Raw genomic sequence first — 19,435 nt, 5'->3', positions numbered from 1 at the left:
AATAAGTTAAAGTTGAGCATTTGGTAGGTAGGCTATCACAGAAAGATATGTATGATCCTGTAAATCAAAACGTAGCAAATGTTATTGTTGCAATATCAGTACTATTTTTTTCACAAAATAATGTCCCCCTAAGCATGTCATTTACATATAAATCTCTATATAATAATAATTTAAATGAATAGCTGAAACAGGGTCAAATTATATCCAACGGGTATACCCAATAGCCTAGGCAACATTTTGTAAAAGCTTTGTTATTAAAGAAAGTCAAAGTTATTTGTTGACTTTCGTGACCTGCAAAAGTATCTATTAAATGACCAAACATGTGTAATTCACAGCATAATTCATACAGGATTAAAAAAATATATAATGTGTGTCACAAAATGTGTATAAAAATATACACATTTTGTGTCTCTTTGCAGTTGTTCTGCCCAGGTCTCTGTATCTCTTTGTAGCCGTTTTACGCGTCTTAGTTGGTCTCTTTGTAGTCTTTTTGTGCGTCTTTGTAGTCTTTTTATGTTGCTCTGTGGTTATGTTGAGTCTCTTCTCGGCACTGTGAGAATTGGAGAATTGGGCACCTGAGCCTGGGGGCCCGTTCAGCAATCCATCTATGGTTATATTCATAGGTAAGTGTATTACCTTCAGCAACAGACAGGAGCACCAGCACGGTAACAAATACGTGTACTGCTGTGGACAGCAAAGCGTATTTTAGAAACCTAAAATAAAGGCCGATTTAAAAATAAAAATCAATACCAGATGAATTTTACGCTATATTAAGAATATATTCTCATGGGTAACTGAACTGAAAGTAAATATATCTATAATATGTTTGTCAACAGTCTTGTGACTTTGAAGAGAGCATAGATACGTTTTACTTTCCGTTTCACAAATACAGCGTAAACCTAAAAGATTGCTTACTTTTAAAAGGTGAGCCTTATAGGTGCCCCCCCCCCCCCCCCATCCATTCCACAAGCATTCATTTGCTCTCGTGCTGGTACTCCTGCCATGCATAGAGATTCAATCGCCCTACTGTGGAAAAAAACCCAAAACATAACAGGACTTGACAGACAAGAAGACACTCCAATAGCAAACTTGAAAGCGCCATTAGTTATCTTTGAACGCGCGCATCTCTTCGATTCCACCAATAGGAGCCGCGGGGGCGTGAACGAGTGCTTCTATGTATTTTTGGACGCCGGTGTTTCTGAGTCATCGCATCTCAGTCAGTCAACGTGGTAGCAGACGCAACGGCCGTGTAGTTGCTACCGGATATATTTGGAACCACGACTTTCTCTCCAACTGCCCGACAGGATTGAGATGTTACATTTTAGGTGTTCGACAGTGCTGAAGGAGTTGTTTGAAGCCACCCTCAAGCGTCCCCTGTCCGGCTCCAGACAGAAGACCTGGTCGCCGACTCGCCACCGCTGCTTCGGCGCCGCCTCCGTTGATGCCAGAGCCGTCTCCACTCCACTGAAGGTCCTCTATGCCGCCACGCACCGCCCGGTGCTCCGCGCCGCGCCCCGCGCCGCACCGTTCCGCTCATACTGCACGAAAACGGAAGGCGCCGTGGAGCTGGACGAGCAGCTGAAGAAGGATGGCGTCAGCAGCGAAGAATCCAGCGACAAGTAGGTTTCAAGCACTTCCCCGGGGAACACACTGTGTGGCACGTTACGGCCAACGTAGGATGCATGGCGAGTAGTGTCGCAAGCGGATGTGCGTTACGCTGTTCGCCAGCGGTTACAGACGCTTTTAAAACCGCGTTAAATAGCGCTCAGTAACTAGCCAACTTAACATTGTACACCTTAAAATACTATACGGATGTATTGCCTATAGACAAGGCAAGCTCATCCAAAACATGTATGATATAATTACAAGAACACAGCTTACTAACCGCCATGGCTTCACAGCTGCAGCGAACACACCATGTGTGTGACTTGAATACTGGGTGCAGCCTCCGATGGCTCAGTGCCAAGAAGCGATATAAACACGCACCAATTTAACTTAAAGTCAATTAGGATTTATTTTACCTTGGCGGGTTTGTATGTGACGTTTGGTTTGCTCCTGTGGAGACGACGCGCTGCTCTGTGCGGCGGCAGGTTTCTAAGTGAGGCGGCGGGACCCCCGTGACAAGGTCAGAGATAATGTGGAGGATAATAACACCAGCTCGTGGACGGGATACGAGATAGATAAAAGGATTTTTTCCCCCACTTTTTTTTGTTTTTGTAATAATCATTGCTGCGTGAATTTGATTTGTGGCTTCTTCAGTGACCTCCCACTCTCCTTAGTGAAGTGAGTCACAGTTTTAAAGGTCGCTCCAGACTACTGACAATACCCCTCTGTCCCGTCCACAGTAGGCCGATAGAAAGTGGAAAACAAGAAAACCCCATTTTAGTCTGTGTGTGCGCGCCTTCAACTGCTTCATGTGACAGTAACACATATACTATTACAATTGTAATGTTTAAATGTCCACAGTTGTAGTTTCATAGTTACTCTTATCATTCCCTGACTTAGGTTTTTTTTTATGTCTGGAGAAGCACCGCCACTTCCATATAGCATGAAGCGTAAGCCACCTTGTGTTATAAGCGACTGCTCCATGTCCAAATTGTGCCAGTCTATGCAGTTGTCTCACAGTTTAACAGTAATTTCAGTCCTAACTCCATTTGCCATCACAGAATAACGAGACAAGACTGAAGATAACATGAAGCTCAAAGCAGTTTGAGGATTGTACAATGCAAAGTTTACCTTTCAGAGATTTTATATATATATATACATATACACACAAAATACCAGACCCTTTAACAGATTTGAAGTGATAGTTTGTCTCAATGTAAATACAATATGTCAAGGTATTTTATTTATGGAGTTGTAATGGTATTTACAGAGCTATACAGTTTAAAAAGGTATAGATTGGATTATTTGAAGTGAGGTCGAGTACACTTTTACATAATCAGTGCATTACTTAGAGTAGATGTCGGTCCGCACGGCACTAGTTTGTAAAAACAGTCAGGAGCACCAGCAGCCCAGGAGCAAAACAATGTACTGCTGTGGACAGGGGCAGCAACAAGACACATTTGTATTAATATCAGTTTAAGTGTACACTATATCTAGAATATTTTCTGATGGGGAACATCAGGAATAAAACTTGCACCGTTTTTGCCAATAGTGTTGCAGCTTTGAAGAGAGCATAGATACATTATCACTCTCAGTATGTTCTCTTCAATGCTACTAAGACCACAAAACGGTTGCCAAGAATGCCACAATGTTTCACTTTCAGTTCTGTGGGAAAGGGATGTCTGACGATAAGATAAAGCGGTAAAAAGATTCTTAATAGGGGAACCCTAAAGTAGTATGGAATTTTTTAAGGTGGGGGCTTTTCTGTGGGTGTCAAATACTTTTTCGTTGCTGCCCCCGTCCACAGCAGTACTTTGCTTTACTCCGTTGTCGATACTCCCCGTCTGTTGGTCTAAACTGGGGGCGTGCCGTCCACCATCTACTGTAGATAATACACCGACTACAGATAAGTACCTCATACAACCCCACTTCAAGTCACCCGTTTATCCCTTAAGAGTTGAGCTGCAATCTCCCATATCTTGACACTACGGCAGAGCATGTTCCCAATAAAAAAAAGCCTAGTGCTGATTTTGAACTCAGCCGTCCAGATACTCAAGTAAACAAAGCTCTTGATTCAGATTTATAGGGTCAATCCTGTTTTTCCCGTTCAATATTCCTTATGTCGGGCATGGAATCAATCATTATTTTCACATTCCTGGCAGCCAGCTGGCTGTCTGTACACTAACTCCAGTCCATGTATTTCCCTTCTGCCTGAAGTGGACCGCCTGAATGTGTGCGCACAGATGCACAGGACGACAGTGTCCATGGAAACTTACCGTACTCTGAGGTCAGTCCTGTGATTCATAATTTATGGGTCAGCTGCACAAAAAAACAGAAGTGTTGATACATGAGATGGGGATGACGTGTCGAGGAGCCCTCACAAGATAAATCTCAGAAGGAAATGCAGCTCATGCATTGAGAATTCAATCACGATACAGCGTTTGATTGTTATTCCCTTCTGAGAGCCTCACAGACGTGTTTTACAGCATGAGTGTTCCTGGCTCAGGGCCAACTACCCGGATCTATTTGTGAGATCAGTTACAGCTTTAGTGAGTTGAGGTGGATAAGATTAAGATATCAAAAACGGAAAAGACAAATGACTGTTGTGAAACGCATGACAGAGTTGGAAAGTGAAAGACACACTTGGTGTTAAGCTCTCACTCACTCACTCACACACACACACACACACACACACACACACACACACACACACACACACACACACAAGTGTGTTAAGTCACTGATATGACCATGAATATCGCCACACTCTCAGGCCAGATAATTGAATATTCATTTGCAGTTAGCTTGTTGATGTTAAGATGACTAGACCCCTGACATGGGATGAATTGAACAATAAATGCTGTGTGAATACTACGATACTGGCCATCAATACTGCCCTCTACATCCTCCAGAGCAAAACATACAATTCAAAATCACAGCGCAATCTTTACCTAGTATCCAGGAAACTCTCAAAGTGCTCCGCTTACACCAATGAGCAGCCATCCAGAGGCAAATGGACTGAGCCATCTGCCTGTAAAGAGGATTTTTAAATGTACCAGTAGAGAGAAACAAGATGCGTTTAGGTTGTATTCCCATCCGATTTGTTCCGCTGTTTGGGTCTTTAAAACTGCTGTCTCAACCAACCAGTTCACTTCGTTACACATTAGAACAGTTGTCGTCTCATTCCCATTAGCAAAAGTCGTGGATGGATAGATAGATAGATAGATAGATAGATATTGTTGCTATGGTGGACTAGCTAAGAACCACGCCTACACTGAGGGGATACTATAAAACAAAAAACGAATGGGGAAAAAAAAAAGCATCTGGTATCAAAAGTGAATTGAGTTGAGTAGACTGCAACCATGCAGTGGAAACATAGTTTTAGTTCTGTCAAGCCTGGGCAAAAAGACAACTGGGGCTGGACCGAAATGCAGATCGACACGGGAGCAGATGGATGATAAACGGTGACTTTAATAAAGAAATAATATCCAAAACCAAACTTAAAAAGCTGGTGAGTCCAAAAACAATAATTCCAACAGGCAAAACGTCACGAAACAGGACCAGTTAAATCGGACAAGTGCACAAGGGATATTAACAGGAACATTGCAGAAGCACAGGGTTTAAATACACTGGGAGGTGCAGGTGATTAGACACAGGTGGATTCAGTCAGGGGCGGGGCAGACAATCACAGTGGCGGGAAAACATATAAAGGCAGGAAGTGAAGTGATCATAAAACCGGAAATACTGAAATTACAAAAATAAAGAAACTCAACTAGGGAACAGGAGGAGACATGACAAACACAACCGCTGCACAGAAACAAAAGGAGGGAAGACCACAAAGACAGCAAGTCAATCAAACACGGGGCTCAAGAGGCTGGGAACTACAAAATATAACCAGAAACAATCTAAAGCAAGATATTGACAAGTTCAGTCGAGTGTCTGCTGGTGACAACTGAGAGTATCAACCATCCACAAGATTATGTGATATGCATACGTGGCACATGTTAATTCCGCCATCTGCTCCATCTTGTTGCAGTACGCTGTCAGTCGGTATTTATGGCTGATGAAGTTCAGTTGCAGCATGTCTATTATAAATAGGTATTTTTGTGTAAGCTCTTGCCGACTTCCCTGTGGCTTCTTTTATGGTTTGGGTGTTTGTTTTTCCGTCACATTCTGTGAAGCTGCGTTTTCATTTACACATTTTTTACGCACATTTTGAAAAATCAGTATGGAAAACAAAACAGTTCGATAAAACGTCCTCAATCGTGCCCAAAAAGTTTTTACGCTCACTTGAGTTTTTTTTCCAAAGTTTCCTTTGCAAGAAGTTCTGACGTACATCTCTCGTAGATGGGTTAGACGGTGACTTGTTCTGTTTTTGGTTCGTCATCCTTTGACTTTGTTTACTGGTGGATCACGGTCATGCAAAGCATACAGCGCCAATTTATGATGAAACTACGCCGTAACAGAGTTTATTCGCCCCAAACAAGTTGATGGAACCCTAACTAATTTGCATCTCCTTTTTGCGACATTGTTTTGCAGAAACATATTCGTTGTCAGCCTGGGATCATTCTGCTCTTGATCTGCTGCCAAGTTGATACATTTTTTTTTTTGCTCTTTATTAAATGGAAAAGAGGGCTACATGAGGATTACATGCAGCAAAAGGGTAATGGGTCGCATTCAAACCCTGGCTGCTGCAGTAAGAACTCAACCTTTAATATATGAGGCACCCGCTCTACCAGGTGAGCTACATGGACGTTACACTGTTGTTAAACTTTTAAAAAAAAAATGTCCTCAGGCAAGTATGTGAAAAATGCTTCTTGTGCTGTAGTCACTTATTTATAGACTCAAAGCAAATGTGTCATGAGCCTGGGTGAAGTGCCCCTTTAATTGCCTAAATACTATCTAATTTGCCCTCAAATTGCTGCAGTTTGGGCCCTCAAAGCAGAAAATGCATGTGTCTAGAAACACAAACACTCATTCCAACTCTCTTAGAATGAGGTTGCGCAGGTTGTATGAAATACGATTGATCCCCCACTCATCCATCATTCTATCCTCAATTCAACGTACGCGTTAACATGTCACTGTGAGGCGTATCATCCGTTGCACACCGCTTTTGCCGTTTGCCTTGTGATAATGCGGTGCACCTGTCGGCTGCCGTGTGGAACACTGTTGTAGTGACAGATGTGATGGGCAATAGCACTCCCTTTGAATTAGGCATGCCTGACAGACGTCATTTTTGTCGATCTTGGTCTGTTTGCACACGTTCAAGCGTAGTTACCTTGGCTGTATGTGGAGTGTTTACTCTGGAGAGCGGCGGATGTACCAAAAGGAGAAGAGATGGAGGCAGAGAGGAGGTGCAGGCTGAATCCTGGCGTATCAAATGCCGATGAGGCTCACGTGACGTGGCCATGGCCCCGTCAGTGTTGAATTAGAAGCATCTATGCCATGTAAAAGCTTCTGTTTATCAGGGCACCTGTGAGGACAAGTTTGGCTGTTCTTGGAAAAAGGTTGCATTAAACGGCATTATGACTTCTTCAATGTGGTGCATGGTCTTTAGAACAGCAGACCGTACAGCATCAGTCTGAATCGCAAGAGTCGCTGCTAGTTATCGAGAGAAAAGGACTTTGATTCGATTGGACGAGACCATTTTGAATTCTGGTTCTGCACTGAGTGGAGTTTGCTCCACTGCAGACCACGCTGCTGTGTCATGACCAGCGTGTGAACAGGCCACAATGTTGGCTTTATTAATCCAAGAGCCACTGTGGGCTGGGCAGCGCTAACGACCAGAGAATTCCTGGAATTTAGGTCCCGCCCCGTGCTTCTGGGCATTATGTTTGTGTAATCAAACTATTAGAGATACAGTGACTTGAAAAAGCAGTCTAGCTCGCTATGCAGAGGGTTTCTTATGATTTTATTATTACCCTATTTAAGGTTTGATTGTTTTCACTACAAAGGATATTCACTTAAAAGGGTGTCTTGTGATGCAAAAAAAAGATTTGCTTCTTAACAAAATGTAAGGTAAATCAATTCCAGTATGTTTCGGTTGATTATCAGGATAATATCGTGCATTGTTATTATTATGTCCAAGAAATAGGGACATTACATTTTCATATTGTCCCATGCCTACCAAGTACCAAATTGCCCAGGAGGTATTTGTTTTCAACTGTTGAAAGGATTTCCGAAACAAATTGGTGCTGTCTCTAAAACGCTAATTTATATCCTTTTTATATTATTATTATTATTGCTTTGCAGACGCCAAAGCTGTTAGAGCTGCGTTTCCCAACGCACAGTGTTGTGAGCAAATGGACCATGTAGTGACCATATAATGAACAAATGTATAAAAGCCAATAGTTTGTATTAGTTATAACCATACTGATTGTGTGTCTATTAAACAGGGGCTTTTTTGGTTGAGGAGAGCTTAATGTGCCTCCATCTCTGTGACATTTTGCAGGCGGACACACCTCTAAAGTGTTTTGTTTAGGCCAGAGATGAGCATGCAGCCTACGGGACTCAAACTCCCTGCTCCAACAGATCCACACTGACTCTCCTCTCCCTGTTGGGAATATGCAAAACACTACAGAGCACAGTACAAATATGAATGGAAAGCTGTAAAGCAGGCTGTATTTTGTTTAATATGGGCCTGTTTTACAAGGCAGGTTGTCCAGCTGTATCATAGAGGAATATAGAACTCAGTTTACTCTTATCGGGACCAGGCCCTCTGTACTAATTTAGCCCATTTTTTAGCCCAATGACTAACTTTGATCTGTCTTTATCTCCCGATTTCCAGCCCAACATGGCGTTTCCCATCAGGGAGCACTGCCAACAGGAAACATTTAGTCATGTTGTCCCACACAATGACGGCTTTGGGCGATACGTGCCACAAACAGACACGTGGCTAAAGCTTCCACTTGGATAGCATGTTTCCAGTATAGCCGCTCGAATCCCTCATTAATGTGATAAGACTGTATCAACTGCCACAGATAAGCTCTGTGTTTACACTTGCAAGCCAGGTGGGAATAGGCTTCATTGTAGCTTGAGCTAAAGGGCGATCCTGTTGCATACGGACCATGCCTTCACCGCAGTGGCACTGTGTTTACTTACATTAACACAACAAGAAATGCTTTGCTGCTTACCTTGTGTATTTTACTCCAGAGTTGACCCCCCCCCACACCGTTAACGTTGACATGACTTGAAGTGCTCCGTCTTATACGCGCGTTTGTGTCTCTCCACCACTTTCCAACCTAGGAGAAGAAATGCAAGCATTCTGCCCAGTTTGGAGGACTTGCTCTTCCACACGGTCGCAGAGGGTCAAGAGAAGATTCCTGCCCATAAATTTCTCACAGTAAGTCCTTCAAGTTCAGTTGTCTCCTCACTTTGAATTGTTTCTTTTGCATTGGCCCTGTTCAGACCTGGCATTAACATACGACTCAGCTGATCCCATCACATGTGGACGGCGACAGTGACATGAGATAGACAGCTGCAGTAGTATAGCTTACAGGCCAATATATGTGTGTGTGTGTGTGTGTGTGTGTGTGTGTGTGTGTGTGTGTGTGTGTGTGTGTGTGTGTGTATATATATATATATATATATATATATATATATATATATATACACACATAAACGCATGTTAATACCATTTTTAAACGGGGCCATTGTTTCTATTCAGAGGTGCTTCTAAATACTCTTTTTCATTCTAGGCGCTTAAAGCCACGGGGCTTCGCACTGGAGATCCCAGACTGAAGGAATGCATGGACACCCTCAAAGAAACTCTAAGGAACACACCAGATGGCGTTACGCTGGACAGGCACCTATTCAAGAAGTAAGGCGTGGCGTGTCTTGTCTGTACACCATAGTGGCACTTTGTTTTTTACAATGTTTCCAAGAACCCTTTACTCTCTGCATCCTCAAAAAGCATTGTATACATTTTGATGACCATATTTATTATCAGCAAATTCATTGCAAATTGCATAATTGCAAAAACAAGGTATCCATTAAAAGGCATTTTGACAGCAATCCTGAGATATGCACTTCCATTACAATATATTCTATGCATGAGATCCTTCTTTTCCTGACCGCAGTAAGAATGATATCAATAGATGTGACGTAAGGTCATGCACCACAACTGGATGTCGAAATAATTCTAAAGTGCCCAAAGATGTTTTTTCCATTATTATTACATACTTGGTCAAAGGAAACTCCAGATTGCGCTCATTTGAAAATCTCCAACCTCCCTCCTTTCTTCCAAATACTAGTAGAAGTCAATAGATATCTGTTAAGCGGATGATGAGCTATAATTTAGTTTCACTTCTTCTAGTGTGTGTTGTGGTCACGAACTGAGAAAACCACAACCCATTAAGGCTTAAGGAGAAGTTTGTCCTCGGACTCATTTGTCCACAGAGGCGCGCTCCACTTTTCTCAATGTTTTTTGGCCTTAGCAGTAACCTAAAACGTGAGCATCGACATGTTCCCGAAACCCTCGGAGAACGTGGTTTGATCATTGACGCAACATGAGTCGCTATATGGATTCATGTTGGACGACACTATATGGATAAAAAGCAGCTGATCAATATGTAATGATGAAGCCTCTTCATCAGCCACGTTTATGAACATTCACAGAAGTTTGTCACACTTCAGGGTTGTCCAAACTTGGTTGACAAACTTTTCCTCCAGTTGCATGCAGTCACAGTGTTTTAGCATGCTATCTGTGGTTTATTCATCAGGTGTGTCCAGAGCAACATTGTCCTGCTCACTCAGGCCTTCCGCAAGAAGTTCGTCATCCCAGACTTCCAGTCCTTCACCTCCCATATTGATGAGCTGTATGAGAGTGCCAAAAATCTCTCTGGAGGACAGGTGTGTCCTTAGATCCATGACTCTTTTTTTTTTTTTTTTTTTTTTTTTTTTCCTTTGCTTCTTCCAGTGCATCATCATGAATGTTTTAGCCCACACAGATTCATCACCATCACTCTGTTTTAACAGTGTGGTTTCAGTCTGCATTCAGCTGGTATCAATGGTGTACATCAGTCCTTGATTACAGATCCAGCAGCACCCTGATCTGATTGAAAACCACCGTATTGCCATTTTACACATGAAGGAAAAATCCGACCCAGAATATGTATAAAAAAAGATCATAGTGGTTTTTCCCCAGCAGCCGTGAGCGAGCTGCCTTTTTCACACGTTGGTGCAGGAGTCTCTCTGACAGCCGGTCTCTGTGTGTAGAGTCAAGTCATTTTAGCTTTTAGCTACCAGAATGTTCAGACGTTTAAAAACGGGAGAGCAGCAGAAATTATGAGTAAAGAGGGCTGATTCTCAAATTGTATGAACAGTGAAACTCGCAGCTCTCAGTTGAAAAGTATCTGGTACATGAGATTCCTGCTCCCGAGGCCAACAGAAGGGTCTGTATTTGCAGAAATAGAGACTCTTTCACAGTAGACATTTTGAGGCTAGCGGCAGGTCCTGAGTCTATTAACTCCAACGGGAGAAGTTAGGGTGAATACAGCATATGACAATGTTTTTCACTGCAGAGTCACCTAAGTAAATATTGGACCCGCTTTTCACAAGCCACATATCTTCCAAACATTCTGACATGAAGTAGCCTTTTTTGGACAGACAAATTAGGACTTGTCTCTTCCTTAGCAACATACGCTGAACTGTGCATCAACAAAATCATTGTTTTAAAATATCAAAAACAATAGCTTAGTGTGGCTGTACTGAAGCATAGAAACACAATATATGATAAAATGGAAATATATGGGAAATGACTTGCTGTACTTTTAGCGGAAGGAGATAAAAGGCACAAAGTAAGCAAAGTAATTCCTCTTTGACAGAAGTATCTGAGAGTGAATTTTTCCTCTCCGGTCCACAGATGAGGAAGTTGTTATTTTGCCTTGCCAGTGGTGTTCGCTTTCCATTGAAACCTGAGCCTCAGCAGAAGTCAGCGGTGTAATGTGAACCGCTGCTGCGCCAGCACTCTTTCAGCTGCCTTGCCTCTTTTTCAGGTTGCAGACTATATTCCTCAGCTTGCCAAGTTCAGCCCAGACATGTGGGCCGTCTCCCTGTGCACAGTCGACGGACAGAGGTGAGACACGAGCCGTGAGAAGTATTACAGCGGTACTGTGATGTTTTTCAAATGTTTGTTTCTCAGTTACCATTACAATGGCAGCTCTGTGCTGTGTTCATTCCTTTGTGGGATCACTGAGATCCTGTAGCTTACACAATTACCAAATTGCCTCCAGTGGTGTCAGTGAGGAATGCTAACAAGCCGCCAGTTGTGATTTATTTCAGCTGTAGTTGGAGAAACCATTCATAATGTGTATTAGTAAAACATTCCGTTTCTAACTAAAATCTCCCTTTGATGTAAAACCCGAAGGGCCACATAATGATTAGACACACTATTTGACACAAAATATTGATTTAAAAATGCTTTTTTTTTTTTCTTCTGCTCGCTGTGTACGGAGATCAGAGCTGAGCCATTAGCGAGGGCGTGTGATTCATACCAGCAGCCTGCTATACAGAAATAACACACCCTAGAATTGGCCAATCAGAATCAAGTATTCATGAAAGAGAAGCGTTAATCAAGCTTTATGGTTTGATTTATTGCAGGGTGTTGCATTATTATATACAGGTGCTTGGTTTTACTGGGTGAAGCCCCTCATATTTCCCAGTAAAGACGAAACTAGTAGACGGAGAAATTCCAAAGGGTGGTATAGTGCTGTCAGCAGGTGTTTTCATCAGCTTGTTCTCTGATAAGCACTTGTAAATTGACAAAGGAGTGTATATATATATATGTATGTATGTATGTATGTATGTATGTATATATATATATATATATATATATATATATATATATATATATATATATATATATATATATATATATATATATATATATATATGTTATGTTTGTGTAAGAGAGGATGTCATAAAGATAACATGGGACTGAACTGATTGTATTATCCCACTGGAATACTCTGTCACTGAAGTTTATGGTTTTCCCTGAACACCCACATTGTTCTATGAAACGGCATCTCTGGCAAGTATTTACGTGTTGTTTCTAATCACTGATGTTTTTTTCGTTTTATTAGAAATAAAAGATTTACCTTTATTCAGACAAGGATGGTCCCATTGAGATTTAAAAGCTCTTTTCCAAGCGGGTTCTGGCCAAAATAGCCGCGTGAAAGATTTGCATAAAAGCACCAACAGCAAAAATGTTCAAACTTAAAAAACAACAGCAAGTTACATCAATGAGTTGGCAGTGTCATTCTTGTACCAGGACAGGTACAGTCAGTGTTCAAATAGTCCTTTTTCCTTAATGCTGATTGCAGCTGCTTTGTCTGCTTACATACCTTGGTATCTGTTGTCTTCCGTAGGCACACAGTCGGAGACACCAAGGTCCCCTTCTGTCTGCAGTCCTGTGTCAAGCCTCTGAAGTACGCCGTCGCTGTTCACGACCACAGCACAGAGTACGTGCACAGCTTCATTGGGAAGGAGCCCAGTGGCCTGCGCTTCAATAAGCTCTTTCTGAGTGACGATGGTGAGCGTTTAGTTTTCTCCTTCCATCTGTTCACTGCGTATTCTTCCCTCTGTGAGCTTATCTTCTGTTCGCACACACTTATCAGCCCACACACACACACACACTATCGTTCCTCCTCAAAATGTTGCGGTGAAGACCCGATGCAAGTTTGATAATAGAGAGTGTCCTACAGAGGGCTTTGACTGCGTTCAGGAAGTTGGTGTTTCCTATTTCCCCAAATCATTGAGCAGAAAGTGGGATTGAGTTATAGTATCACATCCTGTGTGTCCAAACTGCTAGAGACAACCCACAATGTCAGACGTTAGTCTTTTACTTCAGTGCTATTTTTTTTTTATCTGTAAACAAGGGAGTATTTTAGGTTAAAGTTCCATCTAAAACATAAATAATAGAAATATCTTGAATGCTGCTGTTACAGTTACTGACGGTGTTTGCTACATTTCCTCAGGACCCCAAAGACACTAGGTAGAGCTGCACGTTTATGGCCGAAATGTTGGTCAAGAATATTTTGATCGATATTGAGATCATGATTATTCACTGACTTTAGGGACAAAATATTTCTATTGACAAGCTACTGCACTCTGCCTTACTTCTGTTGCCAAACTGTGTGCGCACACTTACTTACGTCATCTTTGTTTACAAACTGCAAAATGGGTCAACAAGAACTGGAATAAGTTGTGTTAATGTACTGAAATGCATTCAATACATTCATCTTCAACAGGATTCGTAATGTAGTCACCGTTGTCAGTTTTGCAGGTGTGTGTGGCACAAAGCTCGGTTTAGTTCATAACACAACAGCAGACACTAAGTGAGGACAAATTTGCCAACACACTTTGTTACCTGCCAGGCTATGTACGTGCCAAAACCCACAAACTTATCAACACAAAACTATAGATTAAATAAGTTCTAGTGCTATTTCATATATACTTTTCTTAAAGTAGATGTTTTTTATCTGTAGTATCTTGAGTCAATGTGTGCTCTACATGTATTTGATTGTCATTGTTTGACCGGTCTATATACAGAGCTCTCAGACATGGCCGAGTGTTTGCACTCTGTTCCTCTCCAGCACTCTAACGGAGCTCTTGTTGTTTTGCAGATAAGCCCCACAACCCCATGGTTAATGCTGGCGCTATTGTTTGTACTTCACTGATTAAGGTAAAAGCAATAACACTTCTCCCCCTCCGCCTTCATGTGTGTGTTTATGTCCAGTCTGTTCGTCATTTCCACTGAAACCGTAGCGATATGATTCCTGTATGGTGGGTAATATTGAGCTGCTTTATCAAGGTTAACATAATTATTGGCAGCAGATACAATTTGACTTTTTAACAGTGGCCCAATTAACCTACATTTGTGTGAACACAATGAAACCCACTCACAGTAATGCAGTGTTTTGCCGATTTAACACCATGTCCACGCTTGTCAGACCTCTTTTTTTTTTGTTATTATGTGGTGTTATTGTTACTTACTCAGTAGACTATAGACTTCCCAGTGTGTGCAGATATTTATGACTCTTGACTCAGCTGGAATCATTTCTAGGTCACTACGTTAAGTCCACTGACGTGTCTTATTGTGGTGATTAAGACTTGTGCTAATCCTTCCTGAAGGCACTTAGCGAGCCCCAGAAAACTCTCTCACACACACACACACACACACACACACACACACACACACACACACACACACACACACACACACACACAACCACACACACACACACACACACACACACACACACACACACTGTTATTGGCCCTGCTGAAAATATCCTGGATGGAGAGCTAGTCAAATGCAGGTGCACGCAAACCTGCACCCGGTCTGCAATAAGACCTCGCCTGCCACAGCTCCTCCATTTTGTGACCAAAGTGTTACACTGTCAGAGTGTCTCCTGGGTAACTCGGCGTGAAGACAGACTGACAGAGAGTTAGGAAATGAAACGTTCATCAAATCAAACGAGCTGCGGCTCACAGGTTCACTCATAACCAAGGAGAGATTAAACCTGGCTTAAAGGGTACCTTTGGTATTTTTCTAAATCGTTTTCCCATGTTATTAAGTGACTAATGCGGACCACAATTTTATGAAATTGGTCCAGTATTGAGGGAGAGCATTGTAGATGGCAGCCACTAAATGGACTGCAATGCTCGGGGAAACTCCTCACAGTCAAAGTACGTCCACTAAAAGTGCTTGTTTGTTTTTTTGCCACGGCTCAGATTGTTGTTATAAGTATCTTAAGCATTATATAAAGGACCTTACAGAGGAATACAATGGTTTTTGTTCCATTGGTGGTTGTGACTGCCATCGCCCTCAATACTGGACCTATTTCAAAAACGGTATTTGTTACATAGACATAAAAACAATAGAATTTGCCCTTTAAATAGCAGCCTAGTCCATTCGGTTTGATTATTTACCTCCTTACAGCTGATAATGTTCTCAGGTTTGATGTTTAACTCTTTAACCTAACCAGCCTCTCTTTAAATAGTTAGTGCTAGCAATTAATAATTAAGAATAATTGTCTCATGGACACCCACTCGTACATGAGTTGTCTATAAATACCTTCTTATGGAATCAAGACTCAATCAAAGATGTTTGATGTTTCTTTTCTTTTTTTACACATTCCCTGTATTGCTCAACACCAAGGACCTGTATTTGAATGTAGCTTTTTCTGGAGATGACCTGATGTTATGTCAAGCTTTTGTCCAAAGTACTTTAAACTGAATTTGTATTCATTATTGATTTTTTTTAAGAAACAATGTGCTACCAAAGCTTAGAGATGAGAATACTATTATTAAGTTATTACTATGTTTTTGGGGGGAGGAAGCAATCTAGAGAGGGATTTTAATGAAATCCTTCAGAGTAATTAAATTGTGGATGATGCCAAAATCATCCGCTATGCTTGACAAAGCATGCTGAAGCATGTGGCCTGTTTGATCTTGATCTGATTTTGGACCTCTAATACTCTCAGGGTCTGGGACCTGTGTGTTTTCAGTGTCCACATGTTGTTAAAATCACATTCCCCCTTTTTTTTTTTTTATTATTCTTTTTTTCCCACCTGTGCTTGTTGTGCATTATCACCATGCAAACATAACCCTAGTCAACTTAAATATAGTTTGACTAATATTCTGTCTGTTGACAGGGAAATCCGTCAAACACATTGGCATTTATTTGCAATTTTAGCCTTTTGAGATTAAATATTGTGCTGTTGTTTTTCAATGACAGCAAACCAACATGCAGCCACTTGAACTGGGGTCGATGATGCTAGATTTAAGTGGAACAAGTGTTTTTACTCTCTTAATCCCAATAACTGCCCAGATGTCTAAATTGTGCATTTAAAACAAAGATGAAAACACCTTCACAGTAAGCCATTATACAATGACATGTTTCTAAAGATGGCTCCATAAAGTTTATTTTTAAGCAAACTTTAAATGACCTTTCCGTAGCGCTGCTCAGCAACATTTATGTTTGGGGGTTAGCGGGTTAATGAATGTTCCATGGAAGGGCCTTTAGAATAGTATGCAGACATCTTTTTCTTTCTAATACATTTTCCCAAAATAATCTGCAGGACAAAGCTGCATCCTGTGTCAAAAAGTCACTCACATTCATGCAGGCATTGAGACTTCCAAACAGGTTTCTACTTCAGCTTTAAGGACACTTAGGAGAGCTATTACTTTCTGTAGTGTGAATACTAGAATCGACTACTAAGGCAGCTTAAGGAAACATTGGATACTGATTGCAAACATGTGTGACCAATATTAAAAAATGCCCACATTTGCATAAAAACACAAACATTTAGTCTGTCTTGGCAGCCTTTAGATCTGGTGGTACCAATGATGTCTTAGTCTTAGAGACAACAGGTGCTGTCATTGAGACACATACAACTTTAAAGTCACAAAATACTAAGTCTCTGATTTATAGTTGTTTAGCCAGTTAGAATTCTGTTACCTCGTACAAAATGTGTTAAATGTTTTACTAAAATACACACAAGTGACCACAGACAGCATGGGTAAGTTTGCTTTTGGTTGTAGTTTAACAGTTCTTAATAAGTCAACATGTTGGTAAATAAACATTGGCTTTCTCTCAGAAAGTAAGATGTGAAGATTGATTTCAATCTCATGCCAGCACGATAAGGCTACACCCCTTAATTTTTGTATCAGCAAATGGATCAAATCGCTATCTGTAATGACAAAGGGTTGGGTTTTAGTAAAAAAACACATGGGATTATCACCCATCTCTGCAGTTTCCAATATTTTTAGTTTTGTTATTTTTGACATTGTTTTGGTTAAATGGCTTGCAGCTCTACTGTTTTGATCACTTTCTCAGCTCTCATTAATGTTGCTTTCAGCCGCGTTCAGGAAAAGATTTTCAGCAAACAACTGTACATTGTATTCCTCGGCACCAAACAGCAGACGGATAACGTTAGCAACTAGCAGCTAAAGAGCCACATATTTCCCTCCGGAGTTGATAGAGAGCCAAAACCAGAGCTAAAAGAAGAGTGGAAAATGAAGCTCACATTCCTCGGGTGGTCAGAAACATGAACCTACATTAATGCTAATGTAACTTTGCCCCATTTGGGTGTTTGGTTACACATTCGACCAAGTGGCAAAAAATGGCCACTTTTAAGTACGGAGCTGGAGTCCAGACATGTTTAGCTAGCTTAGCAAAAAGACTGAAAGCAGGGGGACGCCAACTGACCTGCTGGTCGCTGAGCACAGGTTATGGTTTTGGTCTCCACACGGGGACAATGATGCCAAACCTGGCAGACTTACAATCACACTTGTTTTTGCAACCAGAGGAGTCGCCCCCTGCTGGCCATTAGAAAGATTGCAAGTTTGGTTGGCTTCACTTTTCAGAGCTGGAGGTTGCCACCTGAATGAGACTGAGAGTAATGTTCTTCTTGCACACGGCCTAACACTCCATTGGCTCCATTTGTCTGTTTATAAAGAAACATTATGTTAATGACGTTGTCATATTGCTAATGCAATGAAAGTTGGATTTAGCGCTGTCTTCTCAGGTTGCTGATGTAGGCTACTTTTTGAATTTGCCAGACCGTGTCGTAATGACAAATGCCTCTGGTTTGCCTCAAATCAATCCGGTTTCAGCTCGTACACCGGACCAGACTGGCACAACCGGAACCTCTAGTTCCAACACATTACTCCCTTTAAAGAAGCGCAATACAAGGCCTTAATTAGTGCCTTGGCTTTAGTATGCCAAGGTGTGTTTTTGAACTTCGCATAGAGCCAAGCTAGCCGTTTCGCCCTGCTTCAGTCCTTATGCCAAACTAGCTAAACACGCCCTCGATCTTCTCATCTCACTCTCTGAAGGAAAGCGTATAAAATGTTGAACTACTTCTTAAACATTGCTGGCAGTGGTGCGAGCAGATCTTTACTGCGCTAAGATGAAGCAGACGAACATCCACTGTATTTTTAAATAATTTATTACCAGAAATCTACTTGTTTTATTCTTTGAAATGCCACATAGTCCAGTAAGCTCCTCCTTACGTAGGCAACTCAGGAGCACTGACAGTAGCTGAACTCCTGTACGTGCAGTAGTAAAATCAAACAGGTTTCCAGGTTTCCTCATTGACAGGGCTTCTCCTCCATCACACAGAAAACCTGTTCAACTGCCTTCTAGACAAGGACAACATCATATTTGACGAGACAATCATGTGTGTCCGTGTCCACATCTGCTCACCATTGTCATCACTGTCTCAGTGTGTTGTTTTTTTTTTCATTTTTTCTATACTGAAGCACAAATGTCAAGTCGTTGATCAGGTTGCCCAGTTTGCTTTAACCCCGGTGGGAAAACTATGGGATGGTTGCCGTGGCAGAATGCCCCAAACTGTTGTTACATGGTGCTTGAAGGCTACATGTTGTTGCTGTTTTTGTATGTTGTTGCATATTTTCCAGACTTAGGAACTGTGGGAAATAATGACTGCTGCTGCAGGTCAAATGACGTTGGTAATTTTTCCTTCCTTTTCCATATCTATCTCCTCGCACTCTCCCAATCCCCTGATTCCCCCTCTTCTCTCTTTCTCCCCCAATCAGCTGTGTAGAAACCTCATTTAGTGACTCTTTAACACCTCCATCCGTGTCTACAACTTTTCTTTTCTGCACAGTAAAGTGTAGAATTTTTTAAAACGTACTGTCAGTCACACATGAAGCATTCGCATTTTTAAATGTAAAGTTAATCTTTTCACACCATCCACATCATAAATTGTTCAGTATTTTTAAATTGGCAACTAATGCTATAGTACTTAAAATGTGCATGCGAATGTCCATATATATATATCTATATTATTTTTTTGTTGGT

General features: G+C 41.4%; 1 protein-coding gene across 3 annotated transcripts in view; it reads left to right on the top strand.

The window, feature by feature from the left end:
* Positions 1-1,202: 1,202 nt before the first annotated feature.
* Positions 1,203-19,435, top strand: part of glsb (glutaminase b) — a 38,053-nt gene continuing 19,820 nt past the window's right edge. For 2 of the 3 annotated variants that reach the window (XM_068705087.1, XM_068705088.1), the window contains exons 1-7: positions 1,203-1,619; positions 8,851-8,947; positions 9,303-9,424; positions 10,326-10,455; positions 11,601-11,680; positions 12,972-13,135; positions 14,229-14,287. In XM_068705087.1, the coding sequence (XP_068561188.1) occupies positions 1,312-1,619; positions 8,851-8,947; positions 9,303-9,424; positions 10,326-10,455; positions 11,601-11,680; positions 12,972-13,135; positions 14,229-14,287 (960 nt within the window). In that variant the 5' untranslated portion in view covers positions 1,203-1,311. Of the gene's footprint in view, positions 1,620-8,850; positions 8,948-9,302; positions 9,425-10,325; positions 10,456-11,600; positions 11,681-12,971; positions 13,136-14,228; positions 14,288-14,314; positions 19,084-19,435 lie in introns of those variants that run through there. The other variant, XM_068705089.1, reaches the window with a different exon arrangement.

The sequence above is a fragment of the Cebidichthys violaceus genome, unplaced genomic scaffold (assembly GCF_023349555.1).
Source record: "Cebidichthys violaceus isolate CVI_PGR_0920_01 unplaced genomic scaffold, fCebVio1.0.p SCAF_11, whole genome shotgun sequence".
NCBI classification, from domain to species: Eukaryota; Metazoa; Chordata; class Actinopteri; order Perciformes; family Stichaeidae; genus Cebidichthys; species Cebidichthys violaceus.
This window is presented reverse-complemented; position numbering and strand designations above follow the sequence as displayed.